The sequence below is a fragment of the Copidosoma floridanum genome, unplaced genomic scaffold (assembly GCF_036245765.1).
Source record: "Copidosoma floridanum isolate Cflo_tuat_1 unplaced genomic scaffold, Cflo_Japanese_pri ptg000030l, whole genome shotgun sequence".
Lineage (NCBI taxonomy): Eukaryota > Metazoa > Arthropoda > Insecta > Hymenoptera > Encyrtidae > Copidosoma > Copidosoma floridanum.
In genome coordinates this window covers 10101983-10127890 of record NW_028321907.1, presented here as the reverse complement: position 1 = coordinate 10127890, position 25908 = coordinate 10101983, and the positions used below count along the sequence as shown (strand labels likewise).

The window sequence follows — 25908 nt, the reverse complement described above, 5'->3', positions numbered from 1 at the left end:
ATAACTTTTTTCGGGAACAACATCAGCCATTAATTTCTTTAAGCGGAAAATTATGAAATGTAATACGGGTCGTCCCATCAAGGCAAAGTATCCAGTTAAAAAAAAAAAAAAAAAAAAATTCTTTCCATCGACTCTGAATGTCAATGTAAGATGTTTTTATACCCTACGCGAGTATAATTTATTTATGAGATAGCTTTCGTGTGTTTATTGAGCTAAGGGCAGCGCAGGCAGTTTTAGCATCGGTCTTACATTAGTACGTATACCTACTGCCAAGTTCAATGAAAATGGGCCAAGATCAGCCCAACAAATGATCCATCGACTGACGAACGACTGTTTAATAAATTTTATCTCCCGGACCGGAAGTTAAAACCTCGATTACTTATCAATTAAAAACAAGTATGTTTTATCATTGTTATTTATGATACAAGTATGGATAAATAAATAAATAATAATGATAATATGTTTTGTTCTTGAATTTACGTATAATGTTTGTAGAATGTCTGGATAATATTAGTGTCCAAGTGGTAGCCACTGTAGAGAGTAATTTTCAAAAATATTTTCCATGATTTGTGAAAAATCCACACAGCTGTGTACTCGTATAGTGAAAATTTAAAGATTTTGACTCGTTAGGGCTACTTTCGCGTGTTGGCTAAAGAAAAAATCGAAAAAACATTTCAAACGAAAGATCTTCAAAATGTATTATTTCATGGTGATGGAAAATAAAGCAACCTCAGACACGTTATAACGATAACATATTGATATTGTGAACCATAGGCTCTGCTGATTCACGTTTTCAATACCTCATGAGGCAACTGATTGATTGACGAGCGTCGATCTGATTGATATCTCAATGTGCATTGTAGCGGGTGCCAAAAACCGTCGACCGTCAAAATAAAAAAGCAATGCGCTCGCGTGCAGCGTATACGGGTTGGCTCATCTTTGTGTTTCGTTGTCACTCCCGATCTGATACTCCTTTCAGTCCGCCGCGATCACTCGCGGTGTCCGATTGCCGATGGTCCCCCCCCTTTTTTTCCCACTTCAATCTCTTTCCTTCCCGCAGTCTTCGATAAATTATTTGATTTTTTTTTTTCTCTTGAACAACGTGATGTTTTGGTATTAAGTTTTTTTTGTTTTTGTTTTTGTTTTTTTTTTCCTGTGAGCCCTAGCTGTGTGCATGTAACTTTGAAATGTCCCTAACGTGACTTTTGAGTGAAGTCAAGAGGTGTCATTAGAACAAATTGTTTGTTGAATCATCTCCCCGCAAAATATAGGTAAGTACAAGTGTTTTTGATCAAGTGCAATTTTATTTTATTTTTTTCAAATATTACAAAGAAACGTTATAAAAATACAATTGTCTTGTATAAAAGTAACAATGGCACGTGATTATATTTTAACTTTTTAACTGAACACCAGAAGCGTAGGTAAAATTACGAAAAATGGCTGACAAAGCTAAAAAGCCAGAAGCCAAGAAGGAAGGTAAAAAAGAGGAGCCACCGAAAGAGGAACCAAAAAGTGAAGAGCCGAAAAAAGATGAAGAACCAAAGGAACTCATGCCAAAGGAGGAAGATCTACCCCCGAGAGAACTGACTCTGGTACAAATTGTTATTGATTGATTAATTCAATTTTTGTCTTTGAAAAAAAAAAAAAAAAAAAAAAAAAAAAATTTCAGACCGACAAAATCTTGGAGCTCTACGAGCACATGAGCCAAAATCCAAGCCTCGTGTCTGCTCGAATAATTTCCATAGCCAGAAACGGTATAACTGTACAAAGCGTGTGGTCCCAGAGGAATCTGCAAAGAAAGATGAAACAAAAGTTTACCCAGGACTTCAGTTTGGACGCGGAGATGCAGCCGCTTCTCGAAAGTTTTCCCGTGGATGTGACCACCGAGTAAGTTGACGTTTTTTTTACAATCTCCCATTCGTGGGGCACGTCTGATAATTTATGTTTATAATAATTTGTGTTGGCCGAAGGTTGTTGACAGCCTCCTCGGAAAACGAAAAATTGAAAGCCATTTTGAGGGAAGTCGTGGCGGATGGGAAGAAAAAACACTTTATCGAAATTTGGGACAGGCAACACCTCACCAAATCGTACGACCTGTCCGTCTACGATGTTCATGGGGAAATTTACACCGACAGTAAGACTTTTATTGTTTAACGTAAGAAATACAACTGATGGCTTTCAATTTTATTTTTTTCCCCCACCAAGATGTGTTCAGTTCGTTTCAATTTTCGCCCGACAATAAAAAGCTGATGTACATCGCTGAGAAAAAATTGAGAAAAGTCGAGCCGTTCTACAAACAAAAGCCCAAGTACAGATATGCAGTACAAGAGTCCGAGGAGGATCCCCCGCTTAGGGTAAGATATACTTTTTTTTTTTTTTTCTTCATCATTCGTCATTGAACACGTATTTTTGTCGGCCTCAGGGTGGCGAGTACGAGTACAAGCCCGACTGGGGCGAGCAATTGGAGGGCAAGCACCGATCCGTCATTGTGCTGCTGAACCTTGAAACCGACAGTTTCTTTCCACTGCCCTTCGTACCGGACGAGTATTTTCCCGCCGAAGTCATTTGGACGCCCAACGGGCAATGCATAGTCGGCGTTGCTTACAAACTGTACAAAAGATATCTGGGCCGTTACGGCTGCAGCAACCGGGAATCTTACATTTTCATACTCAAGGGAACGGAGTTTCGTAAGGATACATTTTTTTTTTTTTTTTTGTCTTATCAATTGGTAGTGCCAAGAGGGAAACAAAGTCAAATTATTAATTGAAATGTCATGAAATGGTAACGGAAATCTCCTGAAGTGAGAATTAAAATATACGCCAGCCAATTGATGTTCATTTGTACCATAAAAAACCACCCATTTGTTTTAAAAGGATTGCAGAGAGTTTTTGTTTTCTGACAAGACTGTCGTCAACAGTAAATGGTATAACCAGCCCTTTAATTAATTATTTCTATTTTCTTGGCATATAGTATCATCATTTTGTCAAATAGTATGTAAAATTACACAGTAGCAAGATACTCGCGATACCAAAAAAAATACGGTTTTTAAATAATTAAAAAATCTCTTATTATTTTTACCCCTTTGCTTGAAAGTAAAAATGGCCCTTTGAGAAAAAAGAAGCGTATCAAACGATATCTGCATGTTAAAGGCTTGCTGACTGGGCCCGGCCAAGCTTGTAAAACGCCCCAATTCAGTCCCAACGGAAAACACCTTATATGGCTGGAACGGGATATTGGAAAACCACATCACAACGTCCAGAGGCTTATGCGGATAAAATGGGATGTCGTGGAGACTGTACGGAAACATAAAATTAATTTTATAAAATGTGTAATTGTTTTTTTTTTTATAGTCATTTACCATCGTTTTGTCACATTTTTCACAGCCCGACATTGTCGTCGACGTCGTAAAAACTAGCATGACAATAGCCAATGACAAAGTATTTTACGGATTTTACGGCCAAAGTATCCCAAAGCGCTGCTGGAGCAACGATTCCGAGCACCTGTTTCTCAGTACGCCCCAAAGGTCCAGCATAAAGTCGTACGTCGTCAACTTGGAGACAAAAGTCGTCACCGAGATAGACAACCCCGACGGAAGTAGCCTGAGCATTTTGGACGTCAGAAGGAACCGCGTCGTTTTCACGAGGTTCTCCAACATCCAGCCACCCCAGTTGGTGGTCGGAAAATTCGACCCCACCTCGGAAAACATCGGAAACCTGCATCTGTACAACTGTACGAAGCCCTTGGACGTTCCGAAGGCGGAGAGTCTCATGTACGAGCACACGGATTTCATTTACAAAACCGACGAACCCGTCAGTAAGAACTCTTTTTTTTTTTTTTTTTTTCTCTCAAGCTACCAATGATTTTAAAAGCGTTTTCTATACAATTTGCTCACTGTTTCACATTGACGTGATGTTTTCTTATTTCCAATTTATTAGGGGAATTCAATTTTACGTATTTTGGAGAAAAAACTGGACCGGAAAAGTCGATGCCTTTACTCGTGGTGCCACATGGAGGTCCACACTACTCGTTTTGCAATCAATTCACCATGGACCACGCAATTTTTGCTATTTTAGGTACTCTTTTTTTTTTTTTCTTCAAGATAAAATGTGTATACAGAATGACCAAAATGTTAATTGATTTTTTAAAGGTTTCGCCGTATTGCAAGTAAATTATCGTGGTTCCACTGGTATGGGTTCGGACAACATTGAATTTCTCAGTGGCAGAATAGGGGAAACTGATGTCGTCGACTGCACAACGGCGGTCGATCTTGCCCTGAAAAAGTACCCTCACCTTGATCCAAAAAAAGTTTGCCTGTACGGCAGTTGTCACGGGGCGTACTTGTGTGCCCACCTCAGTGGACAATACCCCGTAAGAGCAATCATTATTTGTCACCAAAATTCGGATAAAAGTTTTACAAGTATTTTTCTTTTTTTTCACAGGCCATGTTTCGAGCAGTTGTCATGAGAGCTCCTATTATTGATATACAAACAATGTTCAACCAAACAGATATTCCGGATTGGTAAGGCCAATACAATATTTTCATCGCATTGAAAATGTTTGCTACGTTTTTGCCACAAGATAATTTATTGTCTTGTCGACGTACCAAAAAACTTTTCAAAATTTTTGTTTTTTTATACAACTGTACAAAACTAAGTAAATTAAAAATAATTGTAAAATTCATTAAATTAAAAATAATTTTTTTTTCCTTGGTAAAACGTCTTGTAAATATCGAACGCACGAATATCACCACGCACAAGATCAATTACTGTATGGTGGTTCTTATTATTATCTAACTAAACAAAATAATATCCAATAACATTAAATATTTCACATTATAAATTATGTTTAGTAAAAGTAATAATTATGTTTTTTTTTTTTTAATTTTATAATAATATTTATTCAATAAAAATTCACTAATGCTCGTATTAAAAATCTTTTTAAAGCTACAGAAACAACATTATTTTAAAATTAAAAAAAAAAAAATTTTGTTGTACTAGGAATTGTATTTTTGTAACCCTCGATTGTTTGTATCGATGTAAAAAAATATTTGCAGGTGTCCTGCCAATACCGGCTGTCAATTCCTGGAAAAATTGCCACCCGCAACGTCCGAATCAAAGTACATTGAAATAGTTCTAAAAATGTTCGATCGCTCGCCCGTTCGTCACGCAGAGAAGGTCAAGGCGCCGACCATGATTGCCGTTGGCACGAGAGATCTAAGGAGTCCCGCTTCTCAAGGAAAATTGTGGTACAATCGATTGGTCGCTAACAATGTCACAGCTAAGTAAGTCTTTTTCTTTTTTTTTTGTTTTTCATCGACAAATATTAACATCAATTTATAATTTTTGTTATTGACAAAAAAAAACAACTAATTGTGATGTAATTACATGACTATTATCTGTTTAGGCTGTTTATTTACCATGACAATCATACGCTAGCTTCCGATGTCGTCGAAATCGACTTTGTCCTGAACGCCGCTCTGTGGCTTTTGGAGCACACTGGGGATTATTTAAAAATAGAAAGATCTCCCTCCATCATAGCAGAAGAAGTTCCAAAGGATGGAGCCAAGAAAGAAGAATAACTTTGATAGACAGAAAGAAGCTGTCAAATTTATGGTGGCACTAATTTTTTACGCTTATGATCCTGATACTAATAAACCCAAAATCTGCTGAAAAATGTTGTTTATATTTTATTTTTCGAACCTATGATTCCTCGTCCTTAATAATAATAATATGTTTAATGACGTTTTAAGGTAATCATTGAGTAATTTAAATAACTGCAGTGTCAGTTTAGAATTATTAATATTATTAAATTTAATTTTTAAACTAAAAAAAAATTGTACAAGAATACGAAAAATTTTAATATTTTATTTTTTAATTTTCATCAGTGTCTGTTTGAAATACATAAAAAAAATTCTCAACATTGTATCTAAAAATTTTATTCATTGAGAACTCCACGATAAATCAGCAAAAAGACTGTAGCTTTGCTTAACAGCTTCTCAAAGAGTTTTTTTGTTTAGTATATTAATTTTTTTAATTTGGATTCTATGTAGCAGGAATTGATTTTTATTGCATAAATGCTTTTAAATACTTGAATAATTTTTTCCGTATTTGATTCGAGGGTATTGTAATAAAAATAGCCAGCGCGCAAATAGGCAAAAATAATCTGGATTGAAAAATAAATGATAGCATAATTTTTTTAATGAAAGCAATTTCATTTTAGGGCAAACAAGTCACGATCTAATCATTGCATTTGCAGAAAAACGAATTTTCAAAAAAAATTTCAAATAAATTATTGTTACAGTTTCGATTTAATACATTTTGTTTTATGAAAAATGTGTGTACCTGATATGACAAAGAAATAATAAATATTACATTTGCGCTTTTTCATTTTTTTTATTTAAAAGCGCTTTCATCACATATTTTGCTGTCAACCCGAGCGGAAATTTTTTTTGTGATTAAGTAACGAAAAAAAAAAAATAACTAATAATAAGTATTTAAAAGTTTTATTATTTTAAATAAAAACTGTTATTATTTTTTTATATTTCCTACTAATTTAAAGAAATAATTATTACCAACTTATCAAACAAAATTATTTCCGCTTGGGAAGGAAAGGATTAAGGATTTTGCTGCTCTACACTACCTATAGGCCTATACTTACTATACTCTACACTAATTTAAGGTTGACACTCCCTTAAAAGAAAATAAATTTTTTTAATTCACTGTTTTATCTGATTTTATGCTCAAGCAATGTGGAATAATAATAGTTCTATTAACAAATTTTCACTTGAGAAAATTGTTTTTAAACGACTGCTTAAAGTATTCATTTCTAAGGACACGCACTACATTTATTTCTGAAAATAATTTTTTACATAAAATAAACTCATCAATAAACACATGTATTATTCTTTTTATTCATAAAAGCTTTTGTGCAGCTTTAAAAAAAAAAAATTTTTATCTTTATTATGCAAGTTGGTTAGATATTCGAATGTTAAATTGTATAATTTTTTTTTAATAATTTTTGGAAATTTTTAAATATTTATTCAATACATAAATAATATGAAAATCTGCAATTGTATCCGATATGTAAAATAAATAATTGAAAAAAAAAAAAAAAAAAAAAGATTTACTTAATTGAATTAATGTGTTTTGTATTAAAATTGGTTGTAATCAGTATATAATTTTATAAAACAGTTAATTATCTGGAATTTTAAAAAGAAGGAAGTGAGATGCCCTCCAAAGTGACTACAAGCTCTCAAAAACTCTTTTTTCACCGCATGGCAAGCACAGCAAGCTTAGCACACATAAGTAGTCGACACGTCACACAGTGACTGTCGTCAACAGGAACAGTGTCAGTAGCTCTGCTGTCAGTGTTAGAGTATAAATATCAATGATACTACAAGAATCGAGGTTAATTCAATAAGTGATAAGAATTTTCAAAGACACCAATACTTAGTCATCAAAGAAACTTATTTTATGCAACAATTACTCTCCCTTGTATTTGTAAAAAAAATATTTTTATTTCACTTCTACACAAAACTGAAGAAACTAACTGTTTCATTTTATAATTAATTGAATTTTCATTCTTCATGAGGCCAAAAAAATTCTTGTAGCATTTTTTAAATTAGATAATTTTACCATCGATCTTAATTATTTTCAGAGAAGTCTACACAAGCTCATAATCTAAATAGTGATACTGCATTTGTGCTTAGATACTTCATTAATTGTAAATTATAATTATATTACTGTGCAAAAATGTCGTCATCAGCTAAGGTAAGCAACATAAAAAGCAATTTTAAAGCAAAAAGTAAAATCATTAACTTTAGAGATACATCATCACTTATACTTTGTTTATCCATTAAGTTTAATTCAAAGACTATTCCATCTATTGTTCATCCAAGACTACACTTGGCATTTAAATTTTCAGGCGCAAATCGACAAAGTTGTAAACCTTTACAAAAAAGTATTCTTAATTCCAAGCCTGGCATCTGCTAGAATATCACCTGCCAATGATAATACAATTAAAGTGTTGTGCGCTCTTTCGCAACCTGTGCTGGAGACCAACTCCAAAGTTAAACTAGCTTTGGAATTTGCTTTCAACTCGGAGTTGCAGCGAATTTTCGAATCCAGTGTCCTTAATGTATCCGGGTAAGCTGTATTCTGCATTGGATGCTGAAAAAAAAAATTTTTTCTCAGAAATTGACATCGATTTTGAGTAACTTTTTCCATCCATAGTCTCTTGACGGCTCATTCCGAAGATGGAAAATTGAAAGCGGTATTGGAAGACGTGCCAAAGGATGGCAAGTCTAGGCAATTTATAAAGATCCTGAGTGGGCCAAGGATCTTGAAAACCTACGATCTTTCAGCTCACGATGTTCACGGGGATGTTTACACTGATGGTAAGGGTTTTAATATGCTCATTCTGTCATATTGTTTAAGTACAACAATAATGGATGGTTTTATTGCAATAGCAACATTTGGTGCCTTTCACTTTTCGCCGGACAACAAAAAGTTGTTGTACGTCGCTGAAAAGAAGCTGCCGAAATGCGAGTCCTTCTACAAGCAAAAGCCCAAGCCAAAGAAGCCTAAAAGCAAAGATGAAGAAGAAGATTCAAGCAGGGTAATATACTACATTTCGCATATTAATTTTTTGTTTTCATTATTTAAATTTGGCGATGTTACTGAATGAATTTTTATATACTCAATTACGGTATCTTTAATTCAGGGTACAGAGTACGTTTACAAGCCAGATTGGGGCGAGCAGTTGGTTGGCAAGCATCTGTCGGTCGTTGTGATCTTGAATACTGAAGATGACTCCATAACTCCGTTAACTTCCATTCCTGATGACTGTTTCCCCAGTCAAGTGCTCTGGGCTCCAAATGGCGAGGACATCTTTGGTGTCGCTTACACTCTTAACAAAATACGTCTCGGACTGTACGCTTGTACCAACCGAGAGGCATGCATTTTTCATTTGAAGGGATCGGAATTCAGTGAGTGCACTACTCTAGCTTACTATCCACGTTGATTTTAATTTTTATTCAACTTTTTTTAATGATGTAGACAGAATAACTGCCAAGGGTCTCTACTGTACTTCGCCAAGAATGAGTCCTGATAAGAAAAACCTCATATGGCTTGAGCGCGAAGTCGGTCCTGCTCACAATAACGTTAAAAGACTGATGTGTTTGAAACTGACTGGTGCTAACGAGGTAAGACATTTCTTTTTCAAATATGTTTATGTATTATTTTTATTATTCTGCAAACTTCAAAACCAACTTCTTTGCAGCCTGATGTGCTGGTCGATTTGGTGAAAACAAACGTTATCATTGCTAACAACAAAAAATTCTACGGCCTCTACAATGGAGCTTTGCCCAAACGTTGCTGGAGCGATGACTCTAAGTATATTTTTCTTAGCACACCTCAAAGATCTACTGTCAAGTCCTATATTGTCAATTTAGGTAAGTCGATTTAATTTTTCCATTTGTTTCTTCAATGATATCTGACGGATCATTTTTATTTCAGAAACCAAAGGGATGACGGAAATTGAAAGCAGCGATGGTAGTAGCTTGATGATTGCTGATGTAAAACTAGGCGTCGTAGCTTTTCACAAGATGTCCCTTATTCAGCCGTCACAGCTGTTGATTGGAAAATTCGAATCTACTGGGCCAAGCATTGAAAAGTTTGTTCAAGTCCTAACTACAGATGAATCCTTTGGTGAAAATAATCTCACGTACGAACACAACGAATACGTCTACGACACCGACGAGCCCGTCAGTAAGTGTGACTACGTTTAGTGCTTTTTTAAGAGGCAAATATGTCCAAATCTAATCACAAGTTTCTTCGTTACTTTTTTTTCAAAAGAGGAGTTCAACTTTACTTACTTTGGCAAAAAAGACGCGCCAGCCCAGTCTATGCCTCTCCTGGCTGTGGCACACGGTGGGCCCCACGGTTCCTACAGCAATTTGTTCCTTGAAAGTTACGCTCTATTCGCTCTTCTGGGTAATATTTCAATTCATCTGCTAATTTGACACTCGAATCGCTTAACTTACAGCGAGTATCTAATGCATTTAAAAAGGCTTCGGTATCGTTCATATCAACTACCGCGGCTCAACGGGCATGGGTGGCGACAACGTCGAATACCTGCTCGGCAAAGTCGGCGAGGTCGATGTTCGCGATTGCATGACTGCCATCGACATGACCCTTCAGAAATACCCTTGGCTCGATCCAAAACGTGTCAGCGTATTCGGTGGATCTCACGGTGGTTTTCTGGGTGCTCAACTCACTGGCCAGTATCCTGTAAGATTACTCCAATAAATATTTTGTATGATAAATATTTCAATTCCAATAAATATATTTCATTTTATAGGATAGATTCAATGCAGCCGTTCTTTTAAACCCCGTGATCGACATAGTGGGAATGTACACCTCGACCGACATTCCCGACTGGTAATTATTTTGCGTTATCGTCATACAGTTAAAAATAAGTAATTTTACTTGTGTATATAGGTACCTATGTATGGTTAGTTTATCAATTTATTTTAGGTCTCGAGCTGAAAGTGGTTTACCATTTTTAGAAAAAATTCCTTACGATGCTTCTGATGATGATTACTACAAAATACTTGAGAAGATGATGAAGCATTCACCCATTGTTCACGTGAAAAAAGTTAAAGCGCCTACTTTACTTCAACTTGGATCAAAGGATTTGCGAGTGCCAATGTCGCAGGGCAAATTGTGGTATCACAATTTAATCACCAACAATGTTGTGGCCAAGTAAGTTGTGGTCATTCAAGGTCATCAATATACATACTTAATGATAATACAAATCGTACCATTAATCCACTATTTTGCGATTGTACCAAAATTATACAGTGCTATTAATATCACCCATTACTTTGTTCCTTTGCAGACTTGCGGTATATGAGGACAATCATTCATTGAGGAAAGACGAAGTTGAATTGGATTCTGTAATTAATTCTGCATTATGGTTACTGGAACACAATGGAATAACTTTAGAATAAAACATAAGGGTTAATGCGCTAAAAACAAAAGTAAAGGAAAAAAAGTCTGATGCCATCTTTTGTATTCTTATATTTTTATATTGAAGATTGTATACAAAATACCAAAATATATTTTTATGAGACGAAAGAAGTGTCAATTATAAAATTGTGGTTTTTCTGTTTGATTCATAAGATTTTTATGTATTAAATACAAGTATCGAACATTCTTATGTAGTTTCTTTGCGTAATTAATTTTACAAGAATAAAAAATTTTTCTTCACTGTTAATCCCAGTGCTTAAAATTCTTAGGAATTAATACTAATTGTATAAAAAATATTTGTTCAACTTAATTTGTTCTTAATTTGTTGTTAATCTGTTCAACTTAATACTTAACACAATGGATATATTTTTGATAAAAGAATATGTATCCATTTTCAAAATTTTCATATTTAATACAAAATACTGTACATTGAATACATATTGATTATCAAAAAATGCACAATGGATGCATAAATATTTTTCCATATCATGGAATACGCAAAAATTGACAAAAAATGTAAAAACATTGTCAAACAAGCTTTTTTTTTTACAAGAGTCTTGCAAGAATAATTGTCTGTACTATTCAATTATTTTCAGTATATACTATTAATTAGGCTATTTCTTATGTAATATAAGAAGTAGATAAAAAATTTTGGCTTTCATTTTTGGAAGACTGACTTTCACATTGCTTAATAAGTAATAAGCAAATCTTGTTTAAACTGATAAAATAAAATTTTAACAAACGTATGATAATAAAACTTGAAAATAAAATTTAACACTTATAAAAAAGAAGTAATGATTTAACTAAAGTTAAAGTATGTGATTAATGACAATTTCAACAATCGAATTTTTAAAACTCCTGAGACATACTTTGTCGCTTTTGTTGTATGCTTAAAATTTTCAATGTCAATGTACATTAAATTAAGTATACTTCTCATGAAGTTGATAAGTTATTTCACATGGATATTAATTAGAAATAAATTATTATCTAATTAAAACATTAGATAAATCAGTGCAAAAGATTTAAATACAGTCACAGATCAAGTTAATAAAATCAGTTTATGCATCAGCGGCATTGGTATGGGGTGGAAACAGTGAGTCATAACTAGGTGGAAGATCCTTATCATTGGCAGAAGTTGAAACGGCCACTTCCAGCATTGGTGCTGTAGGTACATAAGGTGGACTTGTAGCACCCCGTTCTCCTTGTTCCATTCCGATACTAGACGCGTGTCTACTGGTGGCAGATGGTCCTGCACAATCTTGCGACCAGCAAAATATCGCGTTTTTCTTGCAAATCCAAAAGCACATCACAAATATAACAAAGCACAATAACATCGTTGTCACAGCACTAATAGTCACTTTTGTTCCAATCTCACTGCTTACTATCTTTCTTTCTATAGTGGTGCAATTAGACTCATCGTTGCATAAGAGGCTAGCACAATTCGTGTAGCCATCACAAAAGAACTTTTTGTTAATGCAAATACGGGGGTTTTCAGGGTCCGACCAAACAGCTGTTTTATTTTCTACTTTACTGCAATCTACAAAAAGAAAAAATATTTTCTCTTTTAATTTGTTTTGAATTAATGTATGCATATTTTTTAACTTTACATACCCTGATAAGGAGTATATGTTATCACAATATCAAGGGACTCTCCAGTTTTCAACGGCTGCTTTGATACAAATATTTCAGTTGTAATTTTTCCACTTTTGCTGAATTCTTCGACCAAATTTTTCTGTTCACGATCATCCAATCCAGATATATAGGACTTTACACCATTGTGTATTACTACTTTACCACAATACTTTGTTGGCTCAGAGTTATTTTCCTCTGATTGAAACTAAGAAATCATAAGATTATGAAATAAAATATTTAAAACCAATTGAAACTTTATTTTGAACTTTTAAAATGAAAAAAAAAAACTCTATTAATTGTAGGTACACTAAAGATAAACCATAAAAATTAATTTTAAAAACATCTGAGATTGACTCAATAAGAAAAGGAAAATTCACAGGAAAGACTATAACACAGTTATGACGACTCAATTTTGTAGTGGTGTTGTAAGGTGATTCATAGATACTGTATATTTATAACACTTAAAAAAATTTTAAATAGTTTTCGTACCAGGTAGCGTATGTCACCAGGGCAAGCATCAGACTCGAGGAATTCATTGTGCTTGCCCTGGTTAGATGCGCACCAGGTGCGAACTCAATTTATTCTGCTGGGAGCGCAGTACACGCCCAAAGAAATAAAATATAAATTAACCATAAAAAAAATTCAAAATAATTCATTTTTGACAAGATTTAATATAAACTGCGAGTCTTGGGGTACAATTAAACGGGATCCCATAAAAATTAACCCTTACGAGATATTTCACAATCAATTGCAACCAAGCACTTTGTGTGGTGAAATTTCAAATACTTGTCAAAAACCATAAACCAAGTGATCATATCAAGTAAATAAATAAATAAATTTACAATTTGCAAAACCTACGGTAACATAATCCAAACAACCTGTCCCATTGCGTCTCAGCGACATCCTTTGCACAACAGCGAAAAGATTGTCTCCCTTTGGTCCCTTAATTTTAAACTTGCAGTGCTTGTTGTACTTCATCTGCCAGCTATCAAACACATGTGAAGGTTTCACTATGAGTGCAGAATTCTTGACTTTCCTCAATTCCGTCACACCATCTGCCTTTGTTCTTAAAGGATGACAAATTTTCTCACTGTCCAGGCCATCTGCAAAAAATAGTGCATCAGGTGAAAATCGTTTCCAAACGAGATAAAATCACAAAACAATAGCGAAACTAACATTGAATATAATTTTTGGCCAAGTCATCGAATTCGTCGAGGCCAGCGTTACAATAATCCACGAGAACATGTAAAATAAGCATCAGTAGACAAGCGAAATTCGCTGCTGCCACGGCCATCTTGCTGTTGTAGTTGTTGATACACCCTGGAGCTCCAAAAACAACAACAAAGACCACGACCACAGCCAACAACTGTCATAAGTCATTAGGCCATTTACAGACAAGAGATCGAAAAACACACACACTGTTATTCCCAGCTTCTCGTGTAGAAAAACAAAACAAAAGAAAAAAACAACGGTGTTTTGTAACGAAAGTGTTGCTCATGTGTGTATATATTGCTGGATTTTTGCACAATATCAGTCCCCTCGCCTTCTTGAACTCACTACCTCGTTAGTTATAGGTACTGACCACAGTGACCACTGCCAAATGCTAATAGAACGAAACTATACGGCGCACCTCTTCGTCTCCAATATACTTGGTGGTCCATCGACTCGTCATTTAGAGCCGCTTCTCACTCGCTCTCCCTCGAATCTGCAACTTTTGCGACGAGTGGGCGTCGGCAATTCACACCACACACGTAGGTATGAGGTATTCCGTAGATTTGGTATGCAGTAACAAATATCACAGATCGGTCCAGCGCCGCAAACACAATGTACTTAATAAAAACAACGTCAATAACAACTGTTTTGTTTCCTGTATATCTATATATAGATTCTTGCAGAAGAGAAAGGAGAGTTGCTGCGCGCCTCTCCTCTGCATCAGATAAATACTTATGTGCGAATATTTCAATTGACTTGACATCTGACAGGACTGCAGGGCAAGACGCAAGAGAGAGAGAGAAAGGGGAAAAGGGGTGGCGCGCGGCGGCTGCTTTATATGACAATGCGCGCTATGCCACATGCTGACCACCTGTATATAGCGATCTGCTCCTTTGTTTACGTACCTAACATATATTTATAGTTGGACGTCAAAAATACCATAAACTTGGATGCATCAGTGATTGGTAAATCGAGAGTTGTTGCCTACCATTGAAGAGATATGGAGCAAAGGTACTTCACATTTTTTCGCATTTTTTCGGAATAGGAAAATCTGAGTTTCCTTTTGTTTGGCCAATAAGGTTTCGTTGATGAAAATCGTTATTTTTTTTTTTTTTTTTTTTGTTTTTTGTTTTTCAATTCTCTGATAATATCATATACCTATGGTATATATCGTCACATCATAAAATAAAAAAATGTATAATAAAAAAGAGATTGATGAGAGGATGATATCATCGCGCGTTTCGTGATGAAGCATTAAACTGTAAACTCGCTTCGCTCGCACGTACGATCGTAACGTGTTTAAAAACAATAAATCATCCGATTTCGCATGATGTATTGTACTTACTTCGTACTTCTCTGACTGCGATCGCTGCTACTTTACCACCTTTGTTATTTTTTTTTTTTTTTTTTTTTTCATAAAAATGATCTATTATATTTCAATGTAAGTACGTGTATGAACGTGATGTGTTTAAAAAGAAAAAATAATCTTACCTTTTGGTAGGTGTATGTGTAAAATATTTCAGAGAACTGGCTTTTTAAATTTAAAACATTCTTCGTTTCTATAATCATTTTTATGAGTAAACAGTTAATTTTATCCGGTGTACTTAATAAAAAACAGATGATGTACATTCGTCATTGGAAAAAAAAATCATGAAAAAGTAACTTTTTTTTGTAAATCATTGGAATTTGTTCATTAAAAATCGTAGGATCAAAAAATTATAAATTTCCCAACTGAGATCGTCGTGTCGATTCATATATACTTAGCTATACATTCGTTTAAAATAAGTTACAAAGCCGAATATTGGGCAAAAAGCCTTTTGATAAACCAACGTGAATGAGTACACGAAATGTGTTTGTACCAAAAAGTAATAATCTTAAAAATTAGTAACGCGATTTTTTTAACGATACGGTGTTCGTATAAAACCTACTAGAATCGTTGTGATGGCGGATGTACAGCGATTTTTTTCCTTCTAATCTTAAAGTTAAAAAAAATCCTGTTGAATTGCTCGTACGTGTAATTAAATATTCATTTTTACAACGAATACAATGTGTATACATAATTACAGAGCCATGAACTATCCACATGCCAAATACATTGAAGTCGACTTTGGCGAGGTGGAGGTGGGGGTGACAAACATCAAATCAATCAGAGTCGTTAATCGATGCAACGTGAGTTTTTTTCGTTCAAGATCAAGAATAAAAAACTTACTTCATTCTTCAACATTCATTTATACTTTGTGTTGAATTTTTAATCTGTATATTTTTATTTTTATAGTTTTTTTTTTTTAACATAATTTTATTGTACATACATGCGTATCACCGTAAAAATGAATGCTTTGCTGCCATATGTGAATTTGAAAAATCAAAATCAAACCTACGGAATAAAATTGAATATAAACGAAATGAAGGTTCGCTCATTCGAATACGAGTGATAAATAATGAAAAAAAAGACATCTAAGTTTATATTCATGAAAAATTGAGTATTCCCAAGCTCACATTTTATTATTTTACGCATAAACATATAACACAGGTGAGACAGTCATACTACGTTCAACGAGATTCAGCGAGCAACCCTTTGGACTGCGTTTTCCACATGTTCGAGTACAGCTGGTCTCTAGACTCGTGCGGCTCTTACGTGTGCGACATAAGCTACAGGCCCATTTTGCCAAACAGAAAATACGTCGATTACTTTTTCATCATAGACACGTATGGCTGCTGCAACGAGATTTTTGCTTTTGGAAGGTCCGCCGGTAAAGTGTATCCAAATATAAACTTTTCTTCCACTATACCAGAAGACCAAAAGAACATGATCCAACAAACACGCAGGTCCGGACGTCACCGTGTCCCCGAACAGGTTGATTCTGGTGTGCAACGACGAGTGCTGCGTCTCGCAGAAGAGCTTCAAATTGACAAATCGCTCGAGCTGCCCTGCAAAGTTTACGTTCGACATCGACGTGGCCCAGTGCCCATTCCAAATCAGCAAGACCAGTGGAGTCGTAACGGCAGCCTCGAGCAAGTCTTTCAGCGTTTCTTTTCGGTCCACCAGCCTTGGGATCCACAAGTACCGTCTGACCTGTCTCGTACTGAATCAAGTGATGCGCCCAACCTTATACCAAAACGCGCGATCGGTTTGCCGCATATATTTATCGTCGTCGACAAAACTATTTCAGGCCCCGCTCGTTCTCGAGTTGTACGGCATCTGCGGCTGCGCCCTCGACAAAGGGTACATCAGTTGCATCACATCCAAGATCGAGGATGCCGAAGGACCCAAGTTCACGGACAGCTTCGCAGACTACATGAGCGACGTCACCACGGCCATCAAGACCGATCCTCCGCCGATTTCCTTGTCCGATGTTTTCTTGGATTTCGGCCACGCCAAAGTCGGCCCGGAGAGTTGTGGGAAAAGACCACCACTGACCACTTCTCTCACCAACCACACCAACTTTGGCCTGCTCGTCCTGTGGGAGAAGGGTGAGTCGATTATTAAGGTGTCACGCGAAGCGTGCATATATACATATTTCAATATGCCCACCACAGACGTGTCCGGAGTGTTCCACGTGCATCCCCAGGAGGCAAAGATGCTGGCCAACCAGTCGATCGTCTTCGAGGTCCGGTTCGACCCGCTCGAGGTGCGCGCCTTGTACTCGAGGGAGCTGGTCGCCCGCGTCTTTCGACTGCCCTGCTGTCCGTCGCTCTTCAAATCGACGCACCACCACGACCTGCTTCTGAACGTCATTCCCGACATCGTTGATATTCGGCTCATCGGTGCACACTACATTATCTTTAGTATCCTGTGAACAAAATGCATTCTTTGCAATACAGAAATAAATGTTATATTTGTGCGCGGGTGAATTTCAAGGTCACACTTACGGTAGAAGCTCGAACGACTGGCTGCCGCAATACGAGGTCCCAGAAACGGTGATAATGCCGGCTTGCGAGCCGGCCACGCCAGCTTACGCGACGTTTATTGTAAAGAACTTTGGAAAGCAGTCCCTCATGTTCCGCTTCGTTCCGCCGGCTACGTCTCATTACGCCATCAAGCCGATGATGGGGCTTGTCACCGCGTAAGATGTTGCAAATGCAAGGCTCAAACAGTAGGTACACTATATAATGATTTCCGGATAAAAGCGTCGTTTTTGCAACAGCGAACAGGAACACCGAGTGATAGCGGTGCAGCTGTTTGCTGAGTCGGAGGGTAACCACGCGCACGTCGAACGCTGGGCTTGTTGGCTCAACGGTAGCCCCTCTAACGAGATCCACATCGACCTTCACGGCTTTGCCGAACGTCCCGAGTTGATTTTCGGGCACGAGAACCGCGTCGTCTTCGATCCGGTCCACGTGAATTGCCGAGAAAGCCTTAAGGTACCGGTGCGCAACTCGACGCGACACACTGTCAGGTGAGCAGACTTTTTCTGTTATTTTCCGGCGTGTATAATGGAACTACGCCGACTGATCTATCTATCTCTCTCAGATTTGAGTTGTGCCGGTTGAGCTTGCCGGAGGAGTTGAGCGTAGAAAAAACGAGCGGAACGGTGGAACCGAACGAAACGGTCTTTTTCGACTGGATTTTCCAGCCCGGTAGAGCTCAAGTTTATGATTTCGGCCTAACTTGTCGACTGGCTACAATTTCTGATGGTAAATCCCGCGAGTTGGAGATTTTGGTCTCAGCAACCAGCGCGGAAGGAACTCTCATGGTGACGACGTTGAGGATAAACGCACTTTGCGAATCGTTGTAACGTATATGTATCGCCCCAAACAGGCTGTACCCGAAGATTTGGATCTCGGCGTACTGGAGTACAACGAGTTGGGAGATGCGCAGTTTACGATATTCAACTTCAGTCCGGTCACGATCCATTTTCTCGTGGCTCTCCAGGGAACAGGGGATCCGGAGAACCAGCGGGACGTGAAAATTTCGCAGGTACGGGGCTCCGCGCGTCCGGGAAAGAGCGAGAAATTTAGGGTCTCGGTGACTCCTACGCGACCCGGCCGGCATGAATTGGTCGTCGAGTACTTTGCAAGACCCAGTGCGACGGACGATGATCCGATATGCCTGTCCCAGCCCAAGCATCTCTGCAAACTCTCCTACTCCTGCTACTTGTCTGTTTTCCAGGTTGTTTGGTATTTATATGTTATTTGTTGCTCTTGCGATTGAATGTAAAACTTTTAACTGTTGATCTTCAGGTCAAAGACTTGCTGTACCAAGCGAATTCAAATAAGAATTTGAGTAAACTCTCATTGTGGAAATCTCTGAACATAGACAAGTGAGATTTCATATCCGTGCCAATACTTATCTATATTTTGTTCTATATGCAATAATCCTCAACTGTAAATGGAAATTTTTTCATCTCAGTTTGAATTGCGTGTTAAAAGACTTGCTGCCTCACCAGGAAGCTTTGATCGGCATGACTTTACCGTTCGATTCACTGTATGAGAACGAAAGGTTGGTTATCAAACTATTGGTAGTTAACATGAATCCCGTGAAGGCTTCGTGTTGTTTCAAGAAAAAAAAATTTTGTTCCTGCGTGAAAAACGCGTCGAAAAGCCGCAAAATTGAAAATAAGTGCACCGATTGCGTCCTGGATCCCTCCTGTGCCATTTCCCCTGAAAATATATGTTTGATGGCAAGCGCACATTTGTTTATTATTCTCAACGGAAACCATAAAAGACACGGAAATCTAACGATTTTTCCTTTATTTAGCCGAACGAAAGGTGCACATTATCGATCGAAGTAACAAGCAATCCCCTACAACTGACCGGATTGTTTTGGGATTTGAATATCGGACAAGAACGACGGATTACTTTGAACATAAACTTTGAGCTCCCCGTAATTGCATCAGGCGATCGTTTGAAGTTCAAAAGTGTTTTTTTAGGTCAACGCACGAACGCCCAACACCAGGTATTCATATTTGTACTCTGTCACATATAAGACTTGAGAGATAGACAGAACTAAAACTACGTAACTGTGAACGAAACGAAATTGTAGGCCATTTGGTTGTACAACGGTGGGGAAAATGAAATTGCATATGCGGTCGAAACGAAAAGCCTCGCGGCCTTCAATAAAAAGAATTACGGCGTGATTTTCTCATGTTTGGATCCAGAAGGAACGATCGGCTCTTACGAGCGTAAAGCTGTCGTGTTCAGTTTTTGTCCCAACAAAATTGGGACATTTCAAGTTAGTTGACAGATGTCACAGTAATATACTTTTTCAATGCGTCCAAATGACTTACTTTTACACTGTTTAGGCAACAGTTTTGGTGACAGTCGATCAGAGAGAATCACTGCTTGACATAGAAGCTCAATCTACCAGCATTAAAATGCCAATTGTTGCAAACTACGAAACGTGTCCGGCTTCTTACACCTTTTTGTCCGAGGATATCATCGTTTACTTCAACAAAGACTACATAATCACGCCGCCGTTGCCAACTTTTGGGAGGGTGACGCAAATTGTTATTGTCCACAATCACCATCAGCGCGATGTGTTGCATTATCAATGGCAAAAGTAATTGTTGCACTTTTTTCTCAACTACATATCATTAAATGTTATGTTGGGTATTACAAAAACTCTTGTCTATTTGAACCGATGGAAAATAACATTATTATTCGATGCTCCAGTTACGAAATACCAGGTGCACTGAAAGTCAAAGTGAATCCGATGAGTGGCTTGATCCAACCACAGTCGCGTTTAACGTTTCTCATCGAAGTAGTTGCTGGCAAGTACACGTGCTCGTTGGATATCGACATGTTTTGTAATTTCACGAATGTCAGTGAAAGACGACTCGCGGAGAAGAGAAAGGCTCGACAAGATGATTTGTTGAGACAACTGAAAGATGAATTTACCATAACTGATAAGGGTATAAGTTATCCGGTATAATATGTTTCTTTTGAATTGTACGATGAATTACAATGTTTTATGTTGCTGAACTGAAAAAAAAACATACTTTATTTTGATTGAAAAATATAAAAGAAAAAACCCGAATTTGAAGAAATGAAAGAAACGTCTACTTATTGCAAGGCTTTAACGATTAAAGTCGATGTTTACGATCCACGAGATACCGACAGCAAAGTTGAATTGAAGCAACATTTGAAAATTGTCACGCCAATTGGGGAAATTACACGAGATACGGTTCCATCCGAAGGTACTTTTTCAGAAATCGAAATCAACGATTGCTCTCAGATTTTGGAATGCACCATATGGTAATTATTTAATGGTTCTTTACATTTAAAATAATTATAAAAACTCATTTGTAGAAAAAATATATACAGTTGATATTTTATTGTTTAACAGGGACATTATCAACTGCAACTCATTCGATAAAACATTGAAAAATGATCTGACAACAGTGCATAATCTCAAATATTCGCAGTTACCAACTGACATTGTGAAAAGAAAAATTCAAAATGGGAGGAGTGACTGTGTTCTGCCTAAACAGTACATCGAAGATATATTGCACACTGTAAGGAATTTGTTGTAACCTCATAAAATATTTTACATGGTTGATTTTTTTATTTTTTGTAGATTATATGTATGAGCGTTCATGAAGAATTTAATCTCAACACCAACCACTTTTCACATCCTACGGATGCCCGAGAGATATCATATCACAAAGTATATTCCGAGGCTTCCAATGAAAAAGCTGAATAACTGTTTCTTTATCAAAAAGAGTTTTACTTTAGTACTGATAAACAGTTTAAATTGTTGTTTAAAAATAAAAAATTATCGAAACATTAAATTGTATAAAAAATTAATTTAGCGGAAAAAGAACATTTTAACCAAAATTCACAAAAGTAACAATCAATTTATTAAAAAAATTATTTACATTAATTACCTATCACTCATTAAGTGAGGATCAGAAATTCGTCGAAATACTGCTAAGAATTTGTCACCCTTGTTTCGTGTGACTTTTTGACCCTCTTCTGTACTTTCATAAAGTTTTTCAATGATTGGATCTGAAGTCTAAAAAATACAGTAATAAGATAAAATACCAAACAAGGAGTTGCTATATTACGTATATTATCTGAGAATTTACCAATTGCTCTTCTGAAACACGCTCAAATAAAGGATGTTCTGATAAATGTTGAACCATCCAATGGTGTAGATCTTTGACATCAGTCATTGTATAAACAATAGCCTACAAAATTTTTGTTGTAATATTGTAGACTCTTTATTCAAGCAAATGTTATAAAACTTACATTTTCTGCTAAAACATAGGCATATTCTGCTAAAAGAGACTTATTGATTATACGCCACTTGTGTTTTGCTTTCTTAAAATGTGGATCCGGGTATAGAAAAAACATTTTCTTCAGCTGACCTTTGTGAAAATAATTTGGCAAATATTTCATAGCATTGGTTCGCAAACAGGCGATGTTCCCATACTGTCCCGGATTTTGAGATCGTAAGGCTTCTATTCGATCTATAACGTAATCTGAAACTTTTACCCTAATCTCCATTCCGACAATTAAATTATCAGGAAACATTGATGACAATGTGACTAAAAAAAATTATATTTTAAGGAGCTATTCAAATTTTGTGTGGAATTTATAACTCGGTAATTTACCTAGTAATCCACCATACCCACATCCAATATCTGCAAATTCAACAGGTTTCGTCAGCTTTTCGACACCATTCTCTATATTACAATTTTGGATATAGTTTGGATACAAGGGACTCCAATCCATAGCATCTGGTTTCACTGGACTGAATAATAGATACAATGTTAGTTAATCAAAACTTCAGTTTTAAATTAAGGAAAAAAGATAACAAAAGGTAAAAACTTGCTATTCAATGCAATGGTCCGCTATTGGATTGGAATGAGCCCGCTGTCGATAGTATTTTTTCTGAGGCAAAGATTTTGTGGCACTAGCCATTGTAGCATAACTTTCAAATTCACTGTCTGTAAAGTAACTTACTTATAACATTTGAAAGCAATGTAAGCTAATTATTCTTATAACTGGAGTTTCAATATTAATCAAAGACGTAATTAATCTTTACACATATTAACTCAACAAACGACTAATATAAGTTTTATGGTATGATTAGCTTACTTATTTTATAAATAATTTTTATAGATTTTTAAAATAATTTTAAGAAAAACATATACAATTCAAACTAACCTCTATCTCAGTTTTTGAAATTATCTATATAAATGCGATACAAGACATAAGTACCAAAATCACTTAATTTTTCTATGATAAATTGAGCTACTTAAGGCAAATTATTCTATTGAGAAAAATCAAGAAATTAAGCAGAGACATACACGTGTCATGTTCACGCTCTGCTCTATATATACATCACTGTAAAACTTCAATCACAACACAAAAAAATCGGAGTCGTACGTATGCTTGGAGCAAGAATCAGCTGATATTTTCACAATAAGCGACCAGCGCCATCTAGCGTTGCGGATTTCGCGGACTTACGCAAACCATTTTCTAGGGGAACCGTCTTGAAAAAGTCCCTAGATTCTAGGGGTTTTCAGCAGAAGTAAATCACTATGCATATATAGTAATAGTAGGTCAAAAATCGCTCGCACTGGAGACTGCTCTGAGAGGGTCTATAATTGCGTGATATGCTTCGATAAATGCAATACGGTTCGAGATTGATGGTCACACTAAAATTTGACGAAAATCGGAAAATACATGATGGTTGTACACTTGGATTGTGTACATCGAAAATCGTCGGCGGCCTTCGCTCTTGTATTTGTATACATCTCAGCCAATTACCTCGAGAATAGTCGCACAGTAGATGTTGTTAATTTAATATATTGGCTGTATAGGCCTGTAGATTCCAGATTCCAGTATTTTTTTATTTGTTTGCGATATTGAAGCACGCAATTATAAGTAGATTAATTATATTAGACCCCAAAGCGGCCAAAAAGCTCGTCGGTCGAGTTGCATTTAGATCTAGCACCATCTAGCGTTGAAAACCCTGATATAGGCTGTACCGACGGTCGACACGAGATAAGAGAGAGACCTGCAGCTCGATCGAGTCAGCCAGCCGTCGGTACAGTATCAAAAATATCGGCCCTACTATACCGACAGTTGACTAACTCCATCGCGACGACGAGGTCTGCGGGGTCTAGGGACTCTGGGGTCTAAATAATTGCGTTTTTCGATATACACGCAGTACAACCAACGCGAGGCACGCGCGAGGGACATTTGTTACATTTTCCGATTTTCGTTAAATTTTAGTATGCATGTTACCATCAATCTCACACAGTATTGCGTAAGTATATCGAAGCACGCAATTAGACTCGAATTAGACCCTCAGGTCTGCGATATATATATTTATATATATACCTAGTGATTTACTGCTGGTGTAAATAACTAGAATCTAGGGACTTTTTCAAGACGGTTCCCCTAGAAAATAGTTCGCGTGCGTCCGCGAAATCCGCAACGCTAGATGGCGCTGATACACTATACACGATGCAAATGATGCAATTGACAATACCTACCCCACACACATACACCCCCGTTTACCAGAGAATATATCTTTTTTTTTTTTTTTTACATATTATAGTGCTCTACCGTAGAGGCTCTACGTCCGGCTTCTTTAGTAAAAGGGCACTACTATGGGCACTTAGCACTTTGGAGAAGGAAGGGATGAGGGATGGGACTGTGCAGCAACTCACGCGCAAGTGATACGTATTGTATGGTTCACGTTCCGCAGTGGCGCTTGTTACGTATACACTTTAGGTAATTTGCTTCCACTACCCCAAGTATACTTGTATACTTGTAATTCCAACTATATATACGTCTCTTCAAATCTTACACGTACAGCAAAACGACTTATATATTTTTCTCTTTCCTTTGTTGTGACAGCAACAGAGAGGATGAATATTAGAATATATACAAAAAAGTGATTGTGTATGCAGCACATTGCACGCATGAATATTGGTCTAGGCGTGCGCATGCAGAGATTGCAGAGAGGGGGTGACTTCTTCTTTTAGTGCACTTCTGTCTGCTGCTCGTAGTAGCAGATAGGTATAGGTACAACACACTAATAGGTGTAAGACCTATTTGATTTGTGGAGCTTGAAGCGATTGATCATTTAAATTATTCACTTTTATGCATCAATACCACATTTTGGCTTGTCCCTCAAATCAGATCGAAATTTGTTAAATAATTACTAGTTTCACAGCAATCCATGCATTTAACTGACTTACTTAGAGGAGCTTACTCGAGCTAGTGCGGAAAGTTTCACCAAAGTGGACTGTCCTCTAAAAGATATGACTTGGGGGTACGTTCTAATCCCTGCATATATGATTTTCATGTGAGGCTTGTACTTTATTAGTGGTAATACCTACTAAGTAGTGATGTGTTCAGTGTATATACTTAGTGTATAATGCTTGTGGTTCCTCTGGTACGAATTGATTGCAGGAAAAATAGTAAAAGAAGCTCACGAATAGAATCACAAGAAAAAAAACCACTCCATAGTATTAGGTTATGCCTAGAAGTAGCTGCTACACGTTCGCCTGCACCCTGACGACGTCGACGAGAACGAGCAGCTACAGCAGTTAGGTGAGGCTTACGAAGATCCCACCACACTATACACTCTTTCATTCATTTATCTATGTTATTTTTATAAGTGTACATATACATACATATAATACATTTATTTATACTCCTCCTGCCCCACTTGGTCTTGACCTTTCAAACTTTTTCTTTCATTCTTTTATGGTTTTTTTTTTTATTTATATTTTTTTTTTATTGAGAACGATAACACATTCGTTCCCTCGTCTTTGTTCGCTGATTTTGTTGTTGGTGATTTTTGTGCGAATTGCACTGCTCCGATTCGCGCGCGCACTGTTAAACACTAACGAAATTGATTTTTGTTTTTATTTTCACCGCAAACAATAAGTGTTGTTGTACGCTTTTTTGCCAGATAAATTTGTGGAGTCGTGTTTTTTTTTTTCTCGTAATCTCGGCCAGTCTGATTGTTACATTTTTAATTTTTTTTCTAAGTGTATTTTTTCAACTCATTTTGTCCTTGTTTTAGACGCTGTGTATTGGGTTTTTTATTCGTGTTTTCGTTTTTATG

General features: G+C 36.6%; 5 protein-coding genes across 6 annotated transcripts; 3 read left to right on the top strand and 2 right to left on the bottom strand.

Annotated features, from left to right (window-relative positions):
• Positions 1 to 1514: 1514 nt before the first annotated feature.
• Positions 1515 to 5578, top strand: LOC106646208 (acylamino-acid-releasing enzyme-like). Its single transcript, XM_089596450.1, has 12 exons — positions 1515 to 1592; positions 1670 to 1887; positions 1971 to 2134; positions 2206 to 2354; positions 2423 to 2687; positions 3150 to 3295; positions 3384 to 3813; positions 3936 to 4073; positions 4148 to 4368; positions 4440 to 4519; positions 5054 to 5281; positions 5404 to 5578. Exons 1-12 carry the CDS (start codon positions 1551 to 1553, stop codon positions 5576 to 5578), a joined length of 2256 nt encoding a protein of 751 aa, XP_089452576.1. The 5' UTR covers positions 1515 to 1550.
• A 1768-nt stretch (positions 5579 to 7346) lies between these two features.
• LOC106639872 (acylamino-acid-releasing enzyme) lies at positions 7347 to 11207 on the top strand. Of its 2 annotated transcripts, XM_089596707.1 has the most exons (14): positions 7347 to 7406; positions 7657 to 7769; positions 7924 to 8144; positions 8232 to 8395; positions 8468 to 8616; positions 8722 to 8986; positions 9057 to 9202; positions 9280 to 9451; positions 9516 to 9767; positions 9855 to 9992; positions 10069 to 10289; positions 10360 to 10439; positions 10536 to 10763; positions 10900 to 11207. In XM_089596707.1, the coding sequence occupies exons 2-14, from the start codon at positions 7752 to 7754 to the stop codon at positions 11009 to 11011; spliced, it is 2166 nt and encodes a 721-aa protein (XP_089452833.1). In that variant the 5' UTR covers positions 7347 to 7406; positions 7657 to 7751; the 3' UTR covers positions 11012 to 11207. The 2 variants fall into 2 exon arrangements, with proteins under 2 accessions (XP_089452833.1, XP_089452834.1); XM_089596708.1 differs by lacking the exon at positions 10900 to 11207 and having other exon boundaries at positions 10568 to 10617.
• On the bottom strand, positions 11081 to 14650 carry LOC106639906 (uncharacterized). The gene is made up of 4 exons (XM_014353722.2): positions 13839 to 14650; positions 13521 to 13765; positions 12642 to 12867; positions 11081 to 12567 (listed from the first exon to the last, which is right to left on the bottom strand). Exons 1-4 carry the CDS (start codon positions 13954 to 13956, stop codon positions 12089 to 12091), a joined length of 1068 nt encoding a protein of 355 aa, XP_014209208.2. The 5' UTR covers positions 13957 to 14650; the 3' UTR covers positions 11081 to 12088.
• A 1294-nt stretch (positions 14651 to 15944) lies between these two features.
• LOC106639844 (cilia- and flagella-associated protein 65) lies at positions 15945 to 21516 on the top strand. Its single transcript, XM_089596448.1, has 18 exons — positions 15945 to 16043; positions 16405 to 16624; positions 16701 to 16966; positions 17045 to 17345; positions 17412 to 17639; positions 17734 to 17938; positions 18020 to 18271; positions 18346 to 18568; positions 18634 to 18984; positions 19056 to 19135; positions 19225 to 19495; positions 19573 to 19770; positions 19858 to 20046; positions 20117 to 20373; positions 20487 to 20739; positions 20839 to 21068; positions 21160 to 21328; positions 21391 to 21516. The coding sequence occupies exons 1-18, from the start codon at positions 15945 to 15947 to the stop codon at positions 21514 to 21516; spliced, it is 3918 nt and encodes a 1305-aa protein (XP_089452574.1).
• A 180-nt stretch (positions 21517 to 21696) lies between these two features.
• Positions 21697 to 22769, bottom strand: LOC106639845 (tRNA (guanine-N(7)-)-methyltransferase). The gene is made up of 5 exons (XM_014353641.2): positions 22651 to 22769; positions 22430 to 22569; positions 22065 to 22363; positions 21902 to 22003; positions 21697 to 21828 (listed from the first exon to the last, which is right to left on the bottom strand). Exons 1-5 carry the CDS (start codon positions 22737 to 22739, stop codon positions 21697 to 21699), a joined length of 762 nt encoding a protein of 253 aa, XP_014209127.2. The 5' UTR covers positions 22740 to 22769.
• Between the last annotated feature and the right edge of the window lie 3139 nt (positions 22770 to 25908).

Coding starts and splice junctions, on each gene's coding strand:
- LOC106639844 (XM_089596448.1), top strand. CDS start 15,945: ATGAACTATCCACATGCCAAATACATTGAAGTCGACTTTGGCGAGGTG. Junction 18,272..18,345: donor TCGACGCGACACACTGTCAG/GTGAGCAGACTT, acceptor TATCTCTCTCAG/ATTTGAGTTGTGCCGGTTGA. Junction 19,496..19,572: donor CTGAAAATATATGTTTGATG/GCAAGCGCACAT, acceptor TCCTTTATTTAG/CCGAACGAAAGGTGCACATT.
- LOC106646208 (XM_089596450.1), top strand. CDS start 1,551: ATGCCAAAGGAGGAAGATCTACCCCCGAGAGAACTGACTCTG. Junction 4,369..4,439: donor ACCTCAGTGGACAATACCCC/GTAAGAGCAATC, acceptor TTTTTTTCACAG/GCCATGTTTCGAGCAGTTGT. Junction 5,282..5,403: donor GCTAACAATGTCACAGCTAA/GTAAGTCTTTTT, acceptor TTATCTGTTTAG/GCTGTTTATTTACCATGACA.
- LOC106639872 (XM_089596707.1), top strand. Junction 8,617..8,721: donor AAGAAGAAGATTCAAGCAGG/GTAATATACTAC, acceptor TCTTTAATTCAG/GGTACAGAGTACGTTTACAA. Junction 10,290..10,359: donor AACTCACTGGCCAGTATCCT/GTAAGATTACTC, acceptor TTCATTTTATAG/GATAGATTCAATGCAGCCGT.
- LOC106639845 (XM_014353641.2), bottom strand. CDS start 22,739: ATGGCTAGTGCCACAAAATCTTTGCCTCAGAAAAAATACTATCGACAG. Junction 22,570..22,650: donor GCGGACCATTGCATTGAATA/GCAAGTTTTTAC, acceptor TCTATTATTCAG/TCCAGTGAAACCAGATGCTA. Junction 21,829..21,901: donor GTGTTTCAGAAGAGCAATTG/GTAAATTCTCAG, acceptor TGTATTTTTTAG/ACTTCAGATCCAATCATTGA.
- LOC106639906 (XM_014353722.2), bottom strand. CDS start 13,956: ATGGCCGTGGCAGCAGCGAATTTCGCTTGTCTACTGATGCTTATTTTA. Junction 13,766..13,838: donor GGCCAAAAATTATATTCAAT/GTTAGTTTCGCT, acceptor TATTTTTTGCAG/ATGGCCTGGACAGTGAGAAA. Junction 12,568..12,641: donor AACATATACTCCTTATCAGG/GTATGTAAAGTT, acceptor TTCTTTTTGTAG/ATTGCAGTAAAGTAGAAAAT.